The sequence below is a fragment of the Zosterops lateralis genome (genome assembly GCF_965231275.1).
Source record: "Zosterops lateralis genome assembly, chromosome: 1".
NCBI classification, from domain to species: domain Eukaryota; kingdom Metazoa; phylum Chordata; class Aves; order Passeriformes; family Zosteropidae; genus Zosterops; species Zosterops lateralis.
The window spans coordinates 21,414,256-21,436,357 of NC_139762.1; the positions used below are offsets into that span (position 1 = coordinate 21,414,256).

Consider the following 22,102-nt stretch of genomic DNA (forward strand, 5'->3'; position numbering starts at 1 on the left):
CAAACTTCATTCCTGTGCAATAGCTGTAGCATACAACAAAATTTTATTCTATTGGTAAATTCCCAACATACCAATGTCACAATGGAAATTGATTACTTGATCCTGAATGCCCCCTCTACATAGCCCAAGAGCTATAAAATTGCAGGAAAAGGAGATCTTACTATCTAGAGGTCCTTTTCCAGGATGATAAAACATTGCATCCTAAACCATTATGCACCATTTTTCATTCGCCTTTTTTTACTTTTTGTTTTTACTAGGCCTGGGAAATCACTAGGTAAATAAATAATGTTGATGGTGGATTCCATCTATCTAAACTAGAAATTCACTTCTTAGAGATTATTAGTTGTCAAAACAAATAAAAGCAATAATAAAAACTAAATATAACATAATCATCTCTTCTATAAATTGATCAGACATATTTTAAAACAGACATAAATTTCTTTTTGCTGTTGTACAAACAAAATTCCCATTCTTCCTTATGTTTATATCATGGGCCTTTGCCATTTTATTCCATCATTTGAAAGAATTGCACTTTACAAGATATGCAGAAATGTATAAAGCTATATTTGCTGAAAAGTTTACAGGTATATTCATCTTTCATTTCTATATCCTATTTATAATTAGCTCCTTTGTTGATGTCTCTTTAAGAAAATGGTTGCTGCCTGTTAAGTAGGCAGTGGACTGTTTTGTAGGTAGGGGCAGTCAAGCTACCAAGAAATAGAGATGGAATTTCAGTACTCACCCTCATAGCGCTGAGAGCACAAGCTGTCTGCACTTCCATGGATTTTCCACCTGCTCCCTTTGCTGGATACTTTGGACAGCCTGATTTTTTTCCCCTTCCCCTTGCCATAGTTGAGAAATAAATCCTTGCCATGGGTTGCAAGTGTCCCATTTCTACATTCCCACCACTGGAGCTCATTTGTCCTGTTGCAGGGTTCCAGCGTGACGGCAGCCTCGTCATCCTTGGCAAGCACCCCCAGGCACAGCTTGAGTGCCATGCTCAGCAGCTGTGTGGGGGAGACCCACCTGAACTTCTGAAACTCATCACGCTCATCACAAGTGGCAGTTATGACTGAGCTGGAGTTCTGAGCTTGGGCACAGAGCTTGTTATCTTCATTATAGATTGAAAATATTCCCCTACCTATAAAATAAAATGATAATGCGAACATTTGAGGAGAGGTTTCTTAGGAGATAGTCAGTTAGTTGCTATATGACAGTCTGCTACTGAAAAAAAAAAAAAAAAAAAAGAAGAAAACAACCAAAAAAATCACCAAAACCAAAACAAAACCAAAAATCAACCAACCAACCAAACCAAACCCCAAACCAAACAAGCCTAAATAGTATATATAGTTCCAAGAACAAGAAATCAAGGGATTTTAATAATTGGTATGAAGGATATTTATGAAAATAGTCTTAATATGAAAAAACGCAAAAGCTGAAAATTCAGCTCTTTCAAAAGAAATTGCTCTTCCTCATAGTCCTCCTGAAATCACAGTGGTCTCAAAATGAATGTCAAAAATGACCTTCATCACATTACACTTCATAATTTCTTCAAAGTTCCACCAAATCATACTTAAATAGGCTTTAATTCTGCAATTAAAAAGACTTTTTTGCTTTAGAGCTATTAAAAGTCATTTACACACTCAAAATTAAATAATTTTTATATTTGGCCTAGAACAACATTGTGATTTTCAGCTCACCAAGAAAGTGGTGTATTTTTCATTTTTTGTTAATTATCTTGGAAATATATAGCAGCTGTGCAAAAAGTCATTTTCTTCACAGAGTTTTATTTGCAGGTTTGTCAGTAGGGAAGCTACAATTTGCAGTATCATCAGTTCTGAGCATAGTTAAACTAAGTCAATATCCTAAGTGCTATTAATAACTACATTTGTAAGTAGAAATGTGAGACACTGCACATTAGGGTTTTGTTTCTTAAGATCAGCTTCAAAAGCCTGTTTCACAACTTCATTCCTTTTGCAGCTCAACTTGCATCCCTTGGCTCCCTTCCAGGTGACAGGCAACATCACCCAACTCATTTAGCAGGGCCATCAAGTTTTACCCAAGGTTTCTTGCCAAGACCAGAATACTTAACTGGGCCTTCATAACCCTCCCATCCCAAAGCTGTGTTGAACAGCCTTGGTATTGTTGTTCTGAAGGGCTATAGACCAGACCAAGCCAGATAATATTTTTCCTGACAGAGCTCTCCAGCTGCAGTTGTTCTTAGGATGGTCAGCAGAGGATGGGTTAGAGCTGGCTTGAGCTGCTTAAACCATCAGGCTGCTGCTTAATGCTCTTAACCCCTGCTTTTGGGTTAGAGCTGGTTAGAGCTCACCCAAAAGCATGCACAGAAGAATTTGTCCTGTGATGGATTAGATCACTGGTGCATTGGCTGGTCCCTGCTGCCTTTCAAGCAATAGTACTGGACTCCCAGAGTTGTCCAGCTGGAAACTTGCCATGAAAAAGACACAGTTTAATTTTTTTTTCCTTTCAGCAGTAGGAGGGTGTGAAATCTAATGGATGGGGGATTTTAAGGTCCCTCCTAAAGCTCTCAGCTTGGAAACAAGTTTTCAATATGCACTGCTCAGTATGCTATGGTCTATATGAGCTGCCAAGAAACTTAAATCACACATCAGCCAGTAGCTCTGTGCATGCTGAGTTCACTGCTCCGTACTGAGCTCTTCTAGCTTCCAATGGAGCAAAGTAAAATCAGCTTTTGCCTGCATTCAGCTTTCTCAAGAAAAGCTCACTGCCAAGGTTATGGCCACATATGTTGGCATATGCTTTTCACTCATATACAGTGTTGAAACCTGGGTTAAGGAAAGAGAGTGCCTATGCAGATACCACCAAACTTCAGAGCTGAACAAAACATTTTCAAATTATATGCTGTGATTAGATCTAAATTCACTGCCCACTAAAGGAGATAACTAGAACACATGTTAAAGAACTTGAAAACCTCCACACTCAGCAGAGGACAAAGACTTACCAGACATTTGAAGAGATGTGCTAATGGAGAGAAGAAAAATCAGGGGCAAGTAGAGAGACATGGCAAATATTTCACTCCTTTCTTCCCTTCACCCTGTATTGATCCTAAAGACCAAATCAGTGCCTTGCAAGAAAACCTCACTGCACTGAAGTGGATTAACAAACCCTTTTTAAGACCCAACAGATACAGGGAAGTTCTGAGCTTCAAATAAGGAACTTGTTGTGTCACATGAGTAATTTTGAAATAATACATTAATGAGTAAACTTTGCTTTCTAAGCTAGTTTTTCTATTGTATAAAAGTTTGCCATGGAAATATAAGATCTAACAGGTAACATTTTAGTGTGTTTTTTTTAGGACATACCTTGTAACTCAGAATCATTATTTTTAGCAAAAGGTAAGATTTCTGTATCATTTTCATTAATAAATGAAAGAAGTAAAATAGAAGAGTAAGATTTGTCTGTATCAATATATATATAAAAAAAAAGCCAGAGTGCAGTACAGTATTGTGAAAAGTCTCCTGGGACACCACAGAAATCAAGTAACTATGACTTGGAGTCAGAGAGAACCAGAATTTTCCAGGCCTGAAATTCCACAGAAAAGAAAAAAGGCTGTAGAAAGCCATATCTGTGTTCTTCAGGAGACAACTATTCTTTCTTTCACTCCATTTGTGACTATATGCAGGAATAATTACCCAACTGACAGGTGAAGAAATTTGGGAATGAAAACACACAGTTGAAGGAAGGAGAGAACCTGTAACTGGAAAATACTGGATTTTCAATTATTGGAGCAAAACTAAACTGATGAGGAATACTGCCTCATTTTTCATCCCAGTAATCTGTGAAAGTTTGCAGCCCATACAGTGTACACCCTGTAGGCATTCTGACAAAATTCTGATGTTTGATAAAGATTTCCCCGTGACAGTTTAAAGAGCTCAAAAAACTTAAGAGTGTGAGGAGGAGAAAAGGAACTCCAGTGGAAGCTTTACATCAGTTTTTGCACATGGACTTTGAAAAATTTCATTTCCCATACCTCCAGGAGAGGCTGGTGTGGGATACCTTCCCCAATATTGCCTCTGCAGCAAAATTGCTGCTGCTGCTGCGGATAGTGAAAACTCTGGACACCCACATGAAGATGTGGAATTTTGCTTCTAATAATTGACTCAGATGTAGATGAATGACCCACTGGGTCTGAAAATGTGTGTAGGGAATTAGAGTAGAAAGAGCCACAACAGTGAGGGAGAACAGTGGGACCTCCGGGCCAGCAGACACAGCTAGAGCAAAGCCATGCAAAGAAGGGAGCCTGAAAAGGATACTGATACCTAAGGAAAGTGAAGAAAGGAGGGCTGCTCCACAAAGCAGCAGAATCCAATTACTCAGTAAGTTATGATCCATATGTAAGAATGGCTGCACTGAGTCTGGAGCCAAGCATTCTTGTACTCCCCAACACCAGAGTGCTTGAACATGCAACCTCAGTTTTCCGACTTTCCTTCCTTTCTTGTTCAGGAGCAAGACAAGTGTGTCTTGTGGTTCTGCTGTAAAAAACATCTCAGAATATCCAAATCTACCAAGAGGCAACAAGGACAACTACAACAGAGAAAAAAATACTGGTTCTGTTCTAAACAAAGATCAGTGTCTGGTGAGGGACTGGTACTGATAATCTGTTGAGAGAGGCTGAAAAAGAGTAAAACACACTAAAGTCAGCTTTACCTCAGTGTTTGTGTGTGTGTCCGAGCAGACTGCATAACAGCCCGCAAAGCGGGAAAGAAAACCAGAGGGCTGTGAAGATGTGCTCCAGGATTTGCTATGGGGCAAGGCACAGCCTGACACTTCAAAAGTGGCGAGGAACAAAAGCTGCTGGGGTTTGTGTTGAGTCAGCATTGTTCCCTTGGCACTCTCTGCCCCCAGGCAGGAAGTTACACTCGCAGTGTGCAGATTCACCACCTTTCTTCTGAAGTCTAAACTTTTTCAGAGAAAAGGGGAAATGAGAATTAAACACAAGCACATCAAGAAACAGCAATGTGAAGAGGCAAAACCTTACACACTACTGAATATTGCCATCAAGTCATTCCTCAGGTGCCCACAGAAATGGGTGGGTGAGGCCATCTGGGTTCAACTGAATGCTTCCCTACATTCATTTTCAAAAAAAACCACTTATATTAAAATATGATTTTTTTTTTCTGATCATTTAGCCTTCTATAACTAGATGTAAGATTTTAATCCAGAATCCTCACACATAGGACAATCACACTTTCCTGTAAAAAAGTGTGAAAATCTATAAACATTTATTTCTTTCAAAAAAAACTACTTTAAACCTCAGTAGAAACACTCTAGCCTAAAAAAAAAAAAGTAAGCAACTTATTTTTCTATTTTCATGCTACATAATGAATGATTTTTTTCTTTAATTTTTCTAAACCACCTGATCAAATATAAGAAATCTTGGCAGCATCAGAGAATTGTAGATATAAACTATTAGAGATCAGTTAAAACATTTATTTGCTTTTTTATTCATATTCCCTTGTTCATACTATTCATCATCTTGTTTTTAAATTAATTATTTTCCTTGTTTTCACAGCAAGTATATTTTAGAAAAGTAAGAACCCAATTCCTCTGTGAATATATATATATGTATGCAAAATACAGTCTGAGACTTCCCCTAAGTGGTGTCATCTGCTTGGACTCAAAGTAAGAGATCAGAAGAGCAACAGTTCGGTTCTAAGGCACCTGACCAACCCAAATATGAACAGCAGCCAGTAGTAGAAAATGGTTAAAAGATTTGGTGAAGATCAAAATACATAAAATATAAAATTGGAGTGTGTCCATATGAACATGACTCATTTCCAATAAGACACATTTCTTTTTCCCAGTCAAATAGGGAAGCATATTTTACCTATCTCTGTTCCTAGGTAAAACCTTTCAATGTGATCTTATATTAATTAGATATTATTTAAAGTGTTCAAGCTTGTTTGTCTCTCTACCTTCCATTCAAGAACTTCTGTTAGACTTTGTGTATAAAGTATCAGTACTCATCTTCTGGTTGTGACATGGAACTGTAATGATTTCTTGAGCTGTAAATGCTACTGTTTCTATATTAATCTTTTTAATGGGAAATTTGCTTCAATTCCATTGTCTTTAAATAGGAGGTACTGTAAGCCATGCAGCTTAAATTTCCTCCTCTTCTGAAAATCCTTCAAGTCTTTTTCACTCACACCCTTTCTAAAATGAGCAGGCAAAGTAGCTCCATCCTCAGAGTACAGCTTCTTATTTGGAACCTTCTCTATTTTTCTGTACCTGTTTGGACAGGAGAGCAGAACTGATACAGCATTTCACAGAAGCACCTACATCTACTTCCAGCTATTAACTAGCATGGCATTTTTAACTCTCTTCAACTCAGAGATGATGCTGGATTTTAGGAAAGATAAATGGATGAATGAGCTCAGAAGTGATGTGGTTTATAAATGTGGCTAAGAACCAGAAATGAGACACCCCCTCTATTTTTTTTTTTCTTTGCAACCATACCTTTGCATATGTGCACAGGAATAAAGATTATCTGAAGAATAACTCAGTGTACAGATACCATTTTAAGACTCTGCAGGGCCCAGAGGAGTACTGAGATTTTTTTTAGGTGAGACCGCATCTCTTTGATGTTTGCTGAACAGTCTGTACAGTGAGGCCGGGATTCCAGTCAGGCTCCCTTGGCCTTTCATTGTCTGTTTCACATACATTTCTACCTGGCCCAACTCCTCCATATAAGTGAAACAACACGACCTTAGTATCAGCCAGTCAAGAGCCTTCTGTCATGAGCCACATCAGATGGCATAAAAAAAATTAGAGGTACTGATTCTTGAAAAAACACGTTTAAATAACTGCATTAAAAATGGAAACACCAGTAGGAACAGAGCAAGAAATAGCTGGGAGAAAGAAAGCAGAGCAAAGGAGTTCCTGGACAAATTTTCCCATCTTATCTACATATGTATGTAATTTAAGATTTTTACTAAATGCCTCAACTCACATTTTTGTTTTGTCTTTAAGCAGATAATCCTGGGACAGATTCAGGAAAATATGGTTAATATAAAACTTGATTGCAAAACTTCCTGGAATATCTCCCCAGTGGTATCATCTCCTTTTCCACTTTATCATGTTACAGAGTCTTACACAGATGAGACTATAAAATGCAAACCTATTTTAAAAATCAAAGATAGTTATTTTTTATTTCAGAGAGCAAAATCTGAAACCACAAAATCAATCCTTGCAAGCCTTTGTATGCAGGTGAGGAATCATGCATGATTTACATTTTACAGGATCTACAAAAATTAAGAATATTAACTCCTTGGGGAATATAAGATGTCCATAAATAGTAGCTGATTTAACCATTTTAGAAAGTAAATAAAATCAGTAGTAACTATTACATTGGTGAAGCTAAACTGTTCTTTATTTGCAGCACACATCCCACAAACCTATGCTACTTATGGAGAAGCTCTAGAGAGCAGTACCAACATGTGATCACCGTAACAGCTGTGCAGAAACCTTCTGCTCCTAGAAACCTTCAGAACCTGCACAGGCAATTTTTCTCCCTCTCCTCAGTAACTGTTGCCTGATAAAAAGGAAGTTTTGCTGTGACCTTCATCAGCTCTCACCAACAAACCCACTTGTGGCCAAAACCAGCAGCTAATATCAACCACACTTTTCCACTCCAGAGGTTTGCCTCCAGATCTTACCTGATTAAATCCTAGAATACATAAACTACAAGTACTACATTATTGGTTTTCTGTGTTGTATAAAGTTGTGGAAACTGAAATATCATAAAGGTCTTTTCCCCCATGTGGTTCAAAGGGGAGGGAAATGTGCCCAAATGCAGACTTTTCCTCCATGAAACTATGCCTGTACTCAAGTCCATGGGAATACTTGAAAGATGGCAGAATTAGGTGTTTACTGAATAGGTTTGAGTGTCTGTTCAATAGCATGGTTTAAAATAAACCTGATTCAGAAACATCAAATCTTGTGTGGACTCCTCAAGGGGATCTATCTACATTTTACTTTCTTTATTTTATCCATTTTTATTTTTCCATTTAATAATTAGTCAACATTATGACTTTTCTTAAGACCCACATTCACCAGTGTGATCATTAAATCCTGAGACCTGAAATCTTTCACCTTATACAATGGCTACAAAATAAAGTAACTGCAGTGTATGACGTTACACACACATAGAAACAGGCTATTACAGAAATTGCACATGAGAAAATACCTTTGGCTTCATTCTAATTGCATAATTTTAATAAAACAAGGCACATTTTATTTTATTACATTACATTTTATATTACATATTACATTACAGTTTCTTTTGTCACATTACAGTGTTGCATGTTCATTCTGCTCTATGTTGGTCACAAGATCCTTTGTGTCACTAATTCCAGGGACTGCATCACCATTAAAATACAAATTATTCTCAAAGCTGTCATTTGTTGGCAAGCAATTCTTTCTTCTTTTGTAGAAGAAATATCCTCCAAGGCCACTTCCAATGAGGATGATGACACCAACAATAATTATAACTCCTGTTTTGCTGTGGTTTAGGGTAGAAGCCTTCTCATCTTTTGTCATTGCTGAAAACAAATATGAAGAAAGTAAGAGTACATACTCTTTATCTGATTACTGGAAACAAGTTCTTTAGAATTCATGATCTTTAGGAAAAAGGGGTAAATTTGTTTCAAAGTAATGAGAAGAAAAGGCAGCAACATAAAATACCTTGATTTTAAATCACTAATATTGCACACTATATCACAAAATATTTTTTTTTTTCAATCTGCATTTGGAGATGCACCCAGATAGAGTATATTGTGTACTACTAGGAAACAATGTCATGTATTACTAGGAAACAGGTACAGTACTTAGGTGTACCAGAAAATTTATGAGACATAATATAGAACAGAATTTTTTTGGTTTATGATCTTATGTGGGACTAGTTTTTTTCTACTTGAAAGACAATATTCTTACCCATTGTAGGTATTTCAGCTGGTGGCATTTCAGATGTTAGTGGCATTTCAGTTGCTGTAACTTGAAAACATTAGAAAAGAATTATATTTTTGTATGATTATTTATTTCTACATTATTTTTTTTCTTTATTTGGGAACATACTGAAAATAATGCAAAATTAATATAAATATATAGTAATACAAACCACTAAATACTGAAAACACTTGGGTTTAGTTCATACAAAATTATATATGCCTAAGGCACAGCACAATGGTCTAGTGTATTCTGGTCTCATATGTAGTTATTTACATAAACTAGCAAAAAAGAAGGAATATCAAAAAGCTCCATGAAGACTGATCCAGACATGAGGGTGAAACCACAAGAAAATCTACACAGCATCTTGAGGGATAGAAATGACCAAACATAACCCTCAACATAATTAAAAATTCTTGCAGTACTTGTTATATAAACATAGAAAGTGTAATAAATTTGGTTTGCCAAGAGACTTTGATGGCTTACTTGCATAGACACTTGAAATCACTCACAAACTTCACAGTGTCCTAGCAGGTATCACATCTGAACTAAAAGCTTTGTAGTTCATTTAAATTTTAACATCTGGACCATGAAATCTGGCTTGCTGGGTAAATGGGCCATCATTTAAGATGAAGGTCTTTATTTGGCCATGTGGACAAAAAATCAGTTTATTACTAAATCTTGAATCAATGGTCATGTTTCATTCTGAAAAAGGTGAGCTCATGAATTTAAATTATTTTTAACTGTCCCTACTTACATCTTTTCCATAGTGCTGCCCAGTGACAAGGGCACCACTGTGCAACAAAAGAGGTTCCCTCTGAATATCAGGAAATGCTTTTTCTCTGTGAGGGTGACAGAGCACTGGCACAGGCTGCCCAGGGAGGTTATCAACGTCCATCCTTGGATTGTCACTACAGGCCCTTATATGAAGTCCTTCTCCAGCTGTTTCATGAGCCCCCTTTAGGTGCTGTAAGGTCTCCCTAGAGCTTCTCCTCTGGCTGACCACCCCCTCACTTATGAAATAAAATTAGATACTTTATGAAATAGACTTGCTACAGAATACTCGAATTACTATGGTAAAAATTAGCTCAATAAATTAAACAGAAAACAACATCTATTCTATGGGAAGACTTCAGTTGTGGTTTTGGGTTTCAGTCTCTTCAGAAAACAGCAGACATAACCAGCAATAGCCAATGCAACTCAGTACAACCATGCTCCATTTATTGGTCTGCAGCTATTAAATACTTTATTTAAATTCTGCACATGGAGAAGTTATGAAAAACTATGCCAGGAAAAGCTGCATTTCTATGACAATGTAGGACTAGACTGTGTCCTGTTTCAGGATGAGTGACTATATAATCCTTGCATTGACACTGGAATTAAGTTGAATCCATGGCGTTCCAGATCAGTAGACTAGACTGGCTGAAGCTAATCCTAGAAAAAAGTAACTGACTTTCATCTGCTTCAGCTCTTTGCAATGGCTCAGCACCAAAACAGCTGAGTTCCAGTAGCAACACAAATAATTGAACTGAATGGTCAAAAAAGAACAGTGGTGATTTATTTTAACACTTGGTACCCACGCCCATGAATTTTTTGTTAATGACAATGTAAAAAGATAGATAAATAGACTCTGAACAGATGGATATATTGAGATTTTGCAATATTTTTTGTAAAATATTCAATCATCATTACAAGCATTTGAGTAAGAAAGGATAATTTTGCATGAGAACAAATTTACAGAAAGGATAACAGAATTTCTCTCATTTCCAGTATTATAGAGGAAGTGGGTATATTGCAGCTACACGTTTCAACCCTCTTAGGAAGCATGAGATTTTGGTATTGCAATATATGCTGACTGAAATTATTATGATGAGTTTTAGGAATACATATGCACTAGATGACCCTACTGTCAAATTTGCACACTCAGTTATTTTAGGACGCCTTCAGTTTAGCACATTCAAACTATGCTATTTCATTCATTCATTCAAACTTTGCCTTTCATTCATTCATCTTTTCACAACAGGAAGACACAGAGACAAAAGATCCCAAGCTGTTAAATAATTCATATTTCATAATTACTCAATTCATAGAAGCACTACACCATGCTCAGAAAACACATGCACATGAGACTGGCAGAGGGAAATAAACAATGGCTACTCCAGGGCAGAGCAGAGGGGATGCCCTGAGGAATATGTTTGCATATAGATGAGACAGATTTGTGTATGCAAGGCATGGTCCTTACATTCTGATTTCTCAACAAATGTCAATAGAAAACACACAAACTTGTCAAGCGTATATGCTTGGTACAATTAAGATACGAACACGGTCTTTTAAAAGCAATCCTTAAGGAACTTGACTACTGTCCAGAACTGCTTTCTGAGAAGAGTCATTCTATGTTTTTGTTGGCATAGAAATGTGCATCCTTTGGCATTTATAAAAACTCAGAACATTCAGCTGAAATGCACTATGTGTAATGGCCATCTACTAATATTAGCATACAGAGAGCATACAGAGAACTAATTCATAAATGTAGCACTTACTTTTTGCCTTTTTACAAATATATCCTTTGTATGTAGTGCAATAGAAATTATTCCAATACCCAGAGTCTGCATACATTTCAACACAATGCTCATTTTGTTGAGAAGAAGGTTCTCCTACATTCCAGTTGACAAAATTCACTGCAGTGCCATCCAGCCACAACCATTGTCCTAATTTAAAAAAAATATTGAATACGGAAAAAAAAGATAGTATTAATTCCCATACTGACACCTTCACATGCTCCCTATTTATTGCCTTTGTGAGAAATTTACTTGCCACCACTTTTGGAGACAGTCCACTAAACTATTTACTTCTGACACATGTTGCCCCTAAGTTTTTATGCAAATGATACAATATAAATTTTTGGGAAATGACAGACAAGTATGGCTTATGGTGTTGCAAAGGCAAGACAGTTCCAAGAAGAATCTTCTACCAGTCATAGCAATGGTGCAGTCTTAATTATTTATTCCATTTATACAAACAAGTGTTGTTAAAATTTAACTTCACTAGAATGCTCTTTATTTCAGTAATTCATAAGAATGTTTTGGGTTACTCTTTTCAAAGCCCACACTGAAGTCTTTCTAGGTCCAATTTTTTCCATTTGTTTTCCAGTTTCTGCTAATTTCCACAAGCTTAATACAGATGATTTTCCTTTTTATAGGTCTCCTTCCAAAATCTTGTGATCACTGTTGCTCAGCTATGCTTGGGACTTTCTGCTTCTTCCTTCCGGTTCCTTTTTTCTTTCTTTCTTTTAATAGTGCTATTTATTTAGAATAAATGTGCTCCTTGTGACTGTAAGTTGTACTCAAGCAAATACTTAGACTCAGCATGAAAATTGTATTTTGGTTTCTTATAAAATTCTATATATTTTGCATTTGTTTTGGGGTCTTTTTTTATAATTCCTGATACCCTTCATGAGAGGACATGGCAACTGAATATAATCTGAATAAACACATAAATATGAATAAAATTTAGCTATGCAGTTGCTGAAATATGCTGAAATTGCTATAATCACTATCTACAGCTGTAATGAAGAGCTGAAGAACTCATGTTTATGATCACTGTAAGAAGTACGCTGTTCTACATTGCTCTAGAACCACCTTAAGAAACACTTTTTGTGTTAACTGACCACATGAGTAAACCTCATCTTTCCTCTATGTTTCATACATATAAATGACAAGTAACTCTCAAATTCTTTCCTTTACCAAAAAAATTAACTATTCCTGGTTAATATTCAAGCAATGTAATTGAAAAGTTATCTTATCCCTAGGAAGTTTGTCACTCAAGTGCTTGGGTAGGCAGTTGTAAAAATAATCTTCCAAAACACAAGAAAACTCCACCTTAAGTCACCTGAAATATTTTGCAACCCTGCCACTGACAGTTATACTGGCATTTTCTTGAGTGAACAGAAGACTACTTTAAAGTCTATCATAAGGATATAAATATCTAATTGAATATTAATTGCATTAATGTGAAAGCAATAATCATCAAATTTAGGATTTAATTAAAGCAGCTTGTTGCCTATTCTACCTTGCTTTATCTTCCTTATTACAGACATATAATGTGAAATTTTCAACTCATGTCAAACAGTTTGCAGTAATTATTCACTATTATTCACTAAAAAAAAAAAAAGATGCTAAAACTAGAGAAAGTACCATCCACATTTCTGTACATTCCTGTCCAAAATGTAGATGTTTTCCCTTCAAGTGGTTCAAGGTTGTAGGTGAGAAAGCTAGCTTCAGCTGAGTCTTCAACTGAGACCAAAGAGGCACCTGGAAGACACAGGGAAAGAAAAATCTCTTAGAGATGTTTCACAGTGGAAAGCATTCTCACTGTCCTGTCAAGAAATTACTTCATGAGAATCCAGGAACAAACCTGAGTATCAGAAAAGAGAGGGAGAATCTTCTCACCCAGTACCAGGTGTCTACATTTGCAATGAATTTCACTGGTAGCCTTTTACTGACCACATGACAATATATACTTCCAATGAAAGTAAAGCTTTAATCAGTTCTTCTGGAGAGTGAATGACATCTCTGCATAATCTAATGGGAGACCAGACACCTAAGTCACATTGCCACCAATGCTACAAACAACAGTGCTACAGACATATGAAGTCCAGGATAATCAATCTTCATCCCTTTCCCGAAGAAGGGAGTTGAGAGAATGAAATTGCACAACAGCCCTAGTTTGCTCATATATTATCCAGACTAAACAGCTGTAACTTTCACTCCAGTGGTAAAAAACTGCAATAATCAAGGAGGAAATTAGAAAACAAAAGGTATTAGGAAACAAAAGATATAAATCCCATTAAAAATAAGCTTTAGTGACTGCTGTGGATGAAGCTGTTTATCTCCTATCAGGATCAAAGTACAAGTTTTCCACTTTCATGACATTCACCCTAGACCACAGGGCTCCTCTCATGCCACACACATGAGACACAGTGTGCGACATTGGTAGACAGAGGTTTTCCACTACCTCCCAAATTAAGGCATTGCAGTTGGACCATCCTCCAAATCACAAAAACACGTAACACATGTTCAGCTTTCCACAGTTAGGAAAACAAGTCAGGAATATGTGCTCATAATGTAGGATACTCACCTAGTCGAAGACATTCTAAAGATGCCTGGGCCCAGTTTCTTGAAGATGAAGATTCAATGTAATAGCAATGACCCCGGAAAGGGATCCAAGACCTGTGTCCTTCTGATTCAGGACACTTTCCTGGAAGCTGAGGGGGCTCAGTGGGAGCTTGAACTGATTAAAAATAGTTAAAAAAAAATTACTACTCCCTTACATTCACTGCCTTTTGATTTTTTGAGGTTTTCAACACTGCAAGTGTAAAAGTATTCAATAGCAGAATAAATAGCAGAGTAATGTGAATCTAAGCTTTGCAAAATTTATCTAACATTATTGATATAAAGTGATAGCTATTCACAATCACACTAGCTCTTTCCCACTATGTGTTTGTCCTAATTTTAAATTAAACCTAAGTAAATTCTAATGATTTTCGTCTATTTAGCTCTTGAAATAAACCCCAGCATCTCCAGTGAGATATTGACTGTCATTTCAATGGTCAGAATCAAGTTCTTACCATCAGACTTTTTGCAAACAGAGAAGTAACTTTCATTGCAGAATCCTGTCTTCCAGACTCCAGTAATGTCAAGATAGACACAGCCTATTTTTTGCTTTGGCTCCCCTTCAGCCCATTTGGTGTACTTCATTCTCCAGTTATCAATCCATTCATAATGCCCATTGGTCTAAGGAAAGGAACATCAACTGGAATGATTAAACTCCATCAAACTACTCTGTCTATATAGTACTTTGTGCTAAAAGGATTGGGGCTTTTCTTAGAAACAAATAAAAAATACAAATGGCTCAAACTTGGAAATTTTTGTTGTGACAAACAGCTATTTATGGAGAAATACAACAGTGCAACAAGTATTTTTCAGCAATAGGAAATGCAAAGTGACATTAAGTTAATACCTTTAATTTGGGAGTAATAACAATTTCACTTAACATAATTTGCGGGAGGGGAATTCTGATGATTATTTTTTGCTGTTTAAACTGTTTCCCCAGAAGTTTAGAGACACATACATTATTTTAACTTGAAATACATTTAAAATAGTAATCATTTTTCACCAAAGCTGGTTAACTCAGTGAGTCATCCTCGCAATTGATGTTAGAGGCATCTTTTGATTTTTGTGAAGTGGTGTGCTGTGTTCACATATTTGGGATTTTTTCATTTGCTCAGCCAAATGGAGTGTGTGATGTAAGTGTCTGTGCCAATGCGAAAAAAAAAATATTGCATTTAAATATGCAAAAAGTATTAAAATAACAAACAACTGAGAAGAGGGAGACAAAATTAAATTAGGTAAACAAATCAATTATTTTGCTAACTATCCTCAAAAATATTAAAATATCCACAGTAATAGCACCTTCTTATATTTCTCAAAACCAGGTATCGTTATTAAAATAGATTTTTTTCTGTAAATTCTAAAATAGGAGGATTTTTATATCACATATATCACATTTATACCTGATATATATAAAAAGATATTCCAAGATGCTAGCCTAAAAATGCCTTATTTGAAAGTGCACAAGTGGAATATCATAGAAAAAGTGTGAAAAGCACATGCAATATATACAATTTAATCAGACTAACAGAAGAGAATGGATTCTCCTGACAGCACAAAGAAATATTTAGGTCCAAGATATAAACAAATAAGCTAAAATAAAGAGACTTTTCAGTTCCTGATTTGTCCATGAGAGAAGAAGCATCATATTCAATTAGTTTAATGCTCTTACCACATTACTGTTAAGACCAATCCACACAGGCACCCCATACTTTAATATCTTCAGCCACAGGAATGAATGACTGTAGGGGTCTAAGACACTGGAAAGGTCAAATTGATTTTGTCTGCAGTTTTTCTGTGCATCCTCCCATGTCATTTTGGTATGGATGAACAAGTAACTACTATTCCCATAACGGATAATGTTGGATGGAGATGAAGTTGTAGAAGGCAGAAATTCAGAATCTGTAAAATAAAGGATGAAAAATTACCCATATACTTGTTCAAAAGAGGAGTATGATTTCACTGTGGTTGCAAATAGAACTAAACAAAAGTCTTTCTTCTTTATTTCATATTCCCTGATTTATAATCAGCGTGGGTTAGATGCACTATATTTTAAGCCACCATAACTAGTAAAATTCAATTACAAGCTGTAGAAAGGAAAAGAGCTGCTTAAAGCAACTCAGAGTAAAGGAGCATATTCTGTATAATGACCAAGAATAGTATTACTGAAATTACTTAGGATTAGGTCATAATTTTTTTCATAAAATCTTTTTTTTATCAAATGAAATGGTTTGCAGAAACTGTTTGGTTTTCTAAGGATTTTTTCCCAAGAAATAAAATGTTCACAACAGACGATAGTCTTTAAAATTTACTCAGATACTTAAACAGATGCTAGATTTAAATATTTTAATCTCATTTTTTGGAGGCGATTTTGCTCAAGTTCAGTGCAGATGAGTTACAGTCTCATTCCAGACAGCTCAAGTTATACATACAAACCAGTATTTTCCATAACATGTTTTGAAAGCCAAATTAAAAAAACTGTGGAACAAATGTCATTTCAAGGGTCATACTAGACACAAAGATGCAGCCACAAATTCCAGCTCAGGAAGATAGCAACACAACATTTGCTGGGAAGGGTCAGATGAGAGCAGTGACTAACCGGACTTCTGACACATGTGACTATTTGACCCTTTTGTTCCTGCCTGAAGAACAATTTGTGCATTTGTCTTTCTTAGAAGCAAAATTATGTTTAAATCCACATATTTAAGCAATTCCCTGAAGAAAACAATACAAAAAGTTTGGTTTTAACTAAAAAGAGAAGTACCTGCATTAATTTGGCATATATATCCTCTGCTGTTATCACAACTCTGATCAGCCCACTTCCCTGCTTCCTTAACAGGTTTGTTTTTCATGGCAACACAATCAGCCTCAAGGCAAAGAGACACAACATCAGTTAAAAATAGCAAATATGAAACTTTTTCTCCCCATTTACATCTTCATACTCAAGTAATGCAGAAATTTTACTCTCATATCTTTGTAATGTTTAAGAGCACAGGTTTTAAGTTCCACAAGTAATGTGGAAGTTCTATTCCTCTTACACTTCACGAATTTCTTTGTTACTTTCTATTGCACTACATTGGGGTGAATAAGAGGACCAGAGAAATTCTAGTATTCTCAACCCTCAGGCATACAGCATGGAAAGGAGTCACACAATTTAAAGAAAAATTAGATCAATCATTGCAGAAAAGACTGGATAACTTTGCCCCAGAAATAAAACAGAACGCTTAAAGTGCAATGCAACAATTTATTGTCTCAAGCTGCAATAGTACACACAGCAAACATAGAACAGCCTCTGCCCAAGGGGCAGTCAGTACCTGTCAGTACCACCCTTACTATGACATTTCAACTTCTCTGACATGGACACAATAGCTAGAAATTAGATTAGCACTTATTTAATAAACAATGATTAGTGCAAAAGCCTGCAGGATTACAAGTGGCCTTGTGTAATGAAACATTCATATTTATTTTATTCTGTTTACTTGTTTGCTTTTTTCTGTCCATGAGAAGATGTTCAGGCAATTACATCATTTGTGAGTAAAATGCATTGGGATTTAAATCTCAAACTGAACAGTTGCATACTGATTTGTACTAACTATGATAATATTTTTGCTAAGCTCAAGTAACTTAAAAATAAATCTAAATTTTATGAAAAAGGGACTTTATAAGCTGTCATATAAGACTTCATAAAAATCCTATTACTTTACATAAAAAGAGACAAACATATATTTATTTGAGAAGCAGCATTTAAAAAATATTTTCCTTTAGAACTCCAAATTCTACCTAATTTTATTCCTCCTTTAGAAGTAAGAAGCTCACAGGTGCTACTTTCAAAGACATGGAAAAGTATATTATACATAAAAATAAAATTTCTACATTAAAGACATCATTCAAGAGAAACAGAGTTAGCACTATAAAGTGCTGTAGTTCCAGAGTACAGAACTATTTTCACACATATGGTCAAAGAGAAAGGAACTCTGTGACCTATCAGATCAGTTTGTTTGACAGAAACAGAGAAAAATGATTTTCTGGTGGTTTGGGTTTTTTTTTTTCCTTTTTATAAACTCATGTCCTTTCTGCAACTGTCACTGGCAGAATTTGCTTATTTGCTGATATGTAAGGCACCTGTTTCAGGGGAATGTTTGTAAATGCTCCCTTGCAAACAACGTGCCAACTGGGAAACCTGCCAAGTTCCAGCACAGCTGTTGCCAGAGGACTAGGAGGATGTTCTCATTGTTGTGCTTTTGGGGAAATGCCATGGGGCAGGAGAGCTACTGCCCTCTTTACACTGCCCATGAGAGAACACAGGCTGAACACAAAAGCTTGTGTAGCCTTCACAAACACAGAGGACTGAAAACTGTTTGAGCACTCCACAGATCCTGTCACCAGCTGATATAGCAACCTTGATACAGCAACTTTGAGCACAAGGGCTAAAACCCATTCACTCTACCAGGATTTATATTCAACATTTATACAAGTATGGAAGTAGTAAGTCAAGCAGCAAAATGCCTAAAATCACCACAAATGTATTAATTCAGTCTTAGGCAAGGTGGGTATTGGTCTCTTTTCCCTAGTAGAACAAGTGATAGGACAAGAGGAAATGGCCCAAAGTTGTGCTAAGAAATTGACACAACTAGATTGGATATTAGGAAAAATTTCATCACCAAAGGAGTTTTTAGGCATTGGAACAGGCTGCCCAGGGATAAGTGGTTAAGTCATCATCCCTGGAGGTATTTAAAAGATGTGTAGGTGCAGCACTTAAGGACATGGTTTAGTGGAGGCCTTGGCAGTGCTGTATTAATGGTGGAACTAAGCAATCTTAGAAGCCTCTTCCAACCTAAATGATTCTATGATTCTATAAAATCAAATTTCAGTGAACAATTTATGATTGCTATTTACCTGGCCGTTATAAGCATATAAATCCATATGTCCTGATGGGAAGCCTTTGGCCCAGTTTGTAAAGTAAACCCCTGTTCCATCTGTCCAGAGGAACCTCATTTCATGATTTATATCATTTAATCCAATCCATGTCTCCGTGGCAAAATCTTTTAAATGGAAGGTAAGGAAAGCTAGAATAAAAAAATGCAAAGAAAAAGAGGAATAATTTTAATACAGAACAGCTGAAATGTTTGGCCTCACTGAGATTAGTGTAATTAAATACTTTATCTGAAATACAGAACACTCACTCCACAAGCAGATGAGATAAAAAGGAGATGAATGTTGAGTTTGATGAATGGGGAACTAGACATATATAACTGTGGCTTTGAGCAAAATACTTCATCTAAGTATCTAAACTGGTACTGGAATGAATCCCAAAATCATGACAGAAATGGTTTTTATAATGTCCCAAGGCACTTTTGAATCCTAGTTCAAGACATAAACAGCCATGGGGATCACATACAGTTTTGATAATCCCACAAAAGTGGTTGCCCCCAGCTTGTGCTGAGCTCCTGCCATTTGTGTATCTGCACAAGCAGTGCTTGTTCCAGAACCATGGGAATGTTTCTTCCCTCCCTGGACACCTGGGCAATAGCCTGCACTGCCTTGGCAGGGAGCAAAACGCACAAGAAACATGCTTCAAATGAGATTTAACAGAACTATTAAACACAAGCAAATCAGTTACCACAGCTTTGCATAGTCCAGGTGGGTGCTGATGTGTCTTAGCTAAGGTAGCTAGCTCACATGTCAGCTGATATTCATCAATTATGAACATTGTGAATTATATTCAATCCAGTAATCCATTATAGATCAAATGGGGTGATAAAATGAATATACCATGGCTTCTGCCAACTGCTGCAGTCACGGTTATGAATTTTTTTTTCCTCTGAAAAGAATAGATTAATTTCTGCCTGCTCTGTTAATCATTCACCTTCATTTATTGCCTTTTTCCCAGCCTGGAAATGAAACTCGAGATAATTTTAGTCAGGAGGTAATATAAAAAGGGATCTTTATTTGAAGGCCTTCAGGAGCAGTTACGGAAAGATGTCCACAAAAGCCCACCTTCCCCCGGGGTTGAGTACATTTTTATAGGTTAGGAAATAAGCATAATTGATAAAAAGCACCAATAAGGAAGACAAGTGATGATGCAACTCTCCTCCAGGTAAAGCCCCTTCTCTGGAGCCCCTTTCAGCAGTAGTTTTACTTTGTCCATGAGAATGTATCTGGAAGAGTTGTTCTCAGCCTTGGATCCCAGGAAGAACCAAGAGAACACTGGAGCCTTGTACCTCCTGGGACTTGGAGCTCTGGAATTTGTTTTGTCTTTCTGCTTAAGGAAAGGCCATGGAAAAGTATTGGGAAAACTAGCCACTAATAGAATAGTCTACAGAGCTACAAATATATGTGTGAAGAATATAGAGAACAGAAGGAAAGGCAAAACCTAAATGGCATCACCTTCAGCATTTTTAAAAGTATGCAGCTTACTTCTCCAGGAATGAAACCTGCAGGTTCCTTTGCCAAACATGAGCACTGCTGTTCTGCCAGAAACTGTAACAGCAACTCAGGCCTTTATGCCTGCACTTCCTGCAATAATAATAGTTTTGTGCTAATAGCTTCATTGTTCATTTCTTTTTTACCTAGAATTCAAGGAGTGCATGAACTAACCACCTCAAATTTCTACTTCAGAAATTATGCAGGATAAAAATATAACTGTTTGAAAAATTAAAGTTTGATTCTTCAGCTCTTCACAAGTAGAAAACATAATTAGTACTAAGTTCTTATCAGCAGTTAAAATTACACCTATTTAGTTGCTCAGACTTCGATGCATTGTTTTATAATGGTTGAGTTTTCAGTGTACTCTTGAGTTCACAGACAGTATGTGTTTTGCAGCATGTGTTTTTCATCACATTCACATGTAGGATAAAACAGTATGCCTAAAGGGTCTATCTATCTATCAAAGTCAATTTAACATCTATCAAGGTCTCCCATTTTTATTTTGAAAATGTGCCTTTTTTTTCAAGCATGAGGTAGCTTTCCCCCACTCATCTCCCTGAGGCACGGATGCAGCTCTTAGGTTCAGTACAATCAGCTCCTCTGGTGAAAGTGACACGTCTGTGTGGTGAGCTCTGGGTATTTGTATGAGCACCCAAACCTGCTTCAAGTTGCCCACAGGCAAGTTCTCATCCTAAAAGTGCTCTGCTTGATTTAACAGGAAAGCCATGCAGCAAGTTAATGCCATCTAGTGAAACCACACTGTTTGGAATGGAAATTGCAGGGTCCAGCTGGCATCATGTGCAAGCAGGAAAAAAAACCACTACTTTGGCTGCCAGGATAACATATACACATATATATCTCTGAGTCAACACTAAAATTTGGTAGATTCAAGTGAAGGCTTCATTGTAGATTTCTAAAAATTATATGTTTTGGAACAAAAATCAGATGTGCAATCATTATTCAAATCTGTTTGTATTCAGATAAAAACCCCAGCCAGACTGTAAGGATTAAATGTCATCTCATCAAGTTGCTACAAAACTGTGCACAGTACCTTGCACTTGTTCATTAGGGATCGAGGCCAGGTTTCCTCCTAAATTCATGCAAGCTGTTCGTGCAGCATGCCAAGTAACACGTTCCTCTTCTGTAGATCCAAATATTTTGTAACACTAAAATATGAACAAATTCTCTATATGTTATCTTTACTCCAATATCCCTCAATTGATAATTACTTTTTTAAACAGACCAGGATGGAGAAAAGGCAGTAAAATAATGCATTTATCTGAAAAATACATGAAAATACATTATTTATATGAATAAATTATTTATATGAAAAAATACATTCAACTTTAAAAAAGCTTTTGTGCTGGTCCTGGTTCTATATAAAATTAGAAGTCTCATTCAAGTGTTTTTCTCAACAACTAGATTTGATCTGAAAGCCCTAGAAAATAAGCAAATTCTGACTTTTCTACAGACAGCTAACAGTGCTAAGTTATGCATGACTGATCTTAGTCTGCCTGAGTCTG

General features: G+C 36.4%; 2 protein-coding genes across 3 annotated transcripts in view; both read right to left on the reverse strand.

The window, feature by feature from the left end:
* LOC310914843 (macrophage mannose receptor 1-like) overlaps positions 1-3,133 on the reverse strand; it is a 32,942-nt gene extending 29,809 nt beyond the window's left edge. For both annotated transcript variants that reach the window (XM_083871296.1, XM_083871295.1), the window contains exons 1-2: positions 2,984-3,133; positions 743-1,141 (exon numbers count right to left, since the gene is read on the reverse strand). In XM_083871296.1, the coding sequence (XP_083727422.1) occupies positions 743-1,141; positions 2,984-3,044 (460 nt within the window). In that variant the 5' untranslated portion in view covers positions 3,045-3,133. The remainder of the gene's footprint in view (positions 1-742; positions 1,142-2,983) is intronic.
* Positions 3,134-7,207: 4,074 nt separating this feature from the next.
* LOC310914839 (macrophage mannose receptor 1-like) overlaps positions 7,208-22,102 on the reverse strand; it is a gene marked incomplete at its 5' end in the record, with an annotated part of 53,382 nt that continues 38,487 nt past the window's right edge. The window contains 10 exons of the mRNA XM_083871277.1: positions 7,208-8,582; positions 8,974-9,033; positions 11,526-11,693; positions 13,179-13,295; positions 14,122-14,274; positions 14,612-14,777; positions 15,826-16,055; positions 16,918-17,020; positions 19,050-19,219; positions 21,631-21,745. Of these exons, the coding sequence (XP_083727403.1) occupies positions 8,332-8,582; positions 8,974-9,033; positions 11,526-11,693; positions 13,179-13,295; positions 14,122-14,274; positions 14,612-14,777; positions 15,826-16,055; positions 16,918-17,020; positions 19,050-19,219; positions 21,631-21,745 (1,533 nt within the window). The 3' untranslated portion in view covers positions 7,208-8,331. The remainder of the gene's footprint in view (positions 8,583-8,973; positions 9,034-11,525; positions 11,694-13,178; positions 13,296-14,121; positions 14,275-14,611; positions 14,778-15,825; positions 16,056-16,917; positions 17,021-19,049; positions 19,220-21,630; positions 21,746-22,102) is intronic.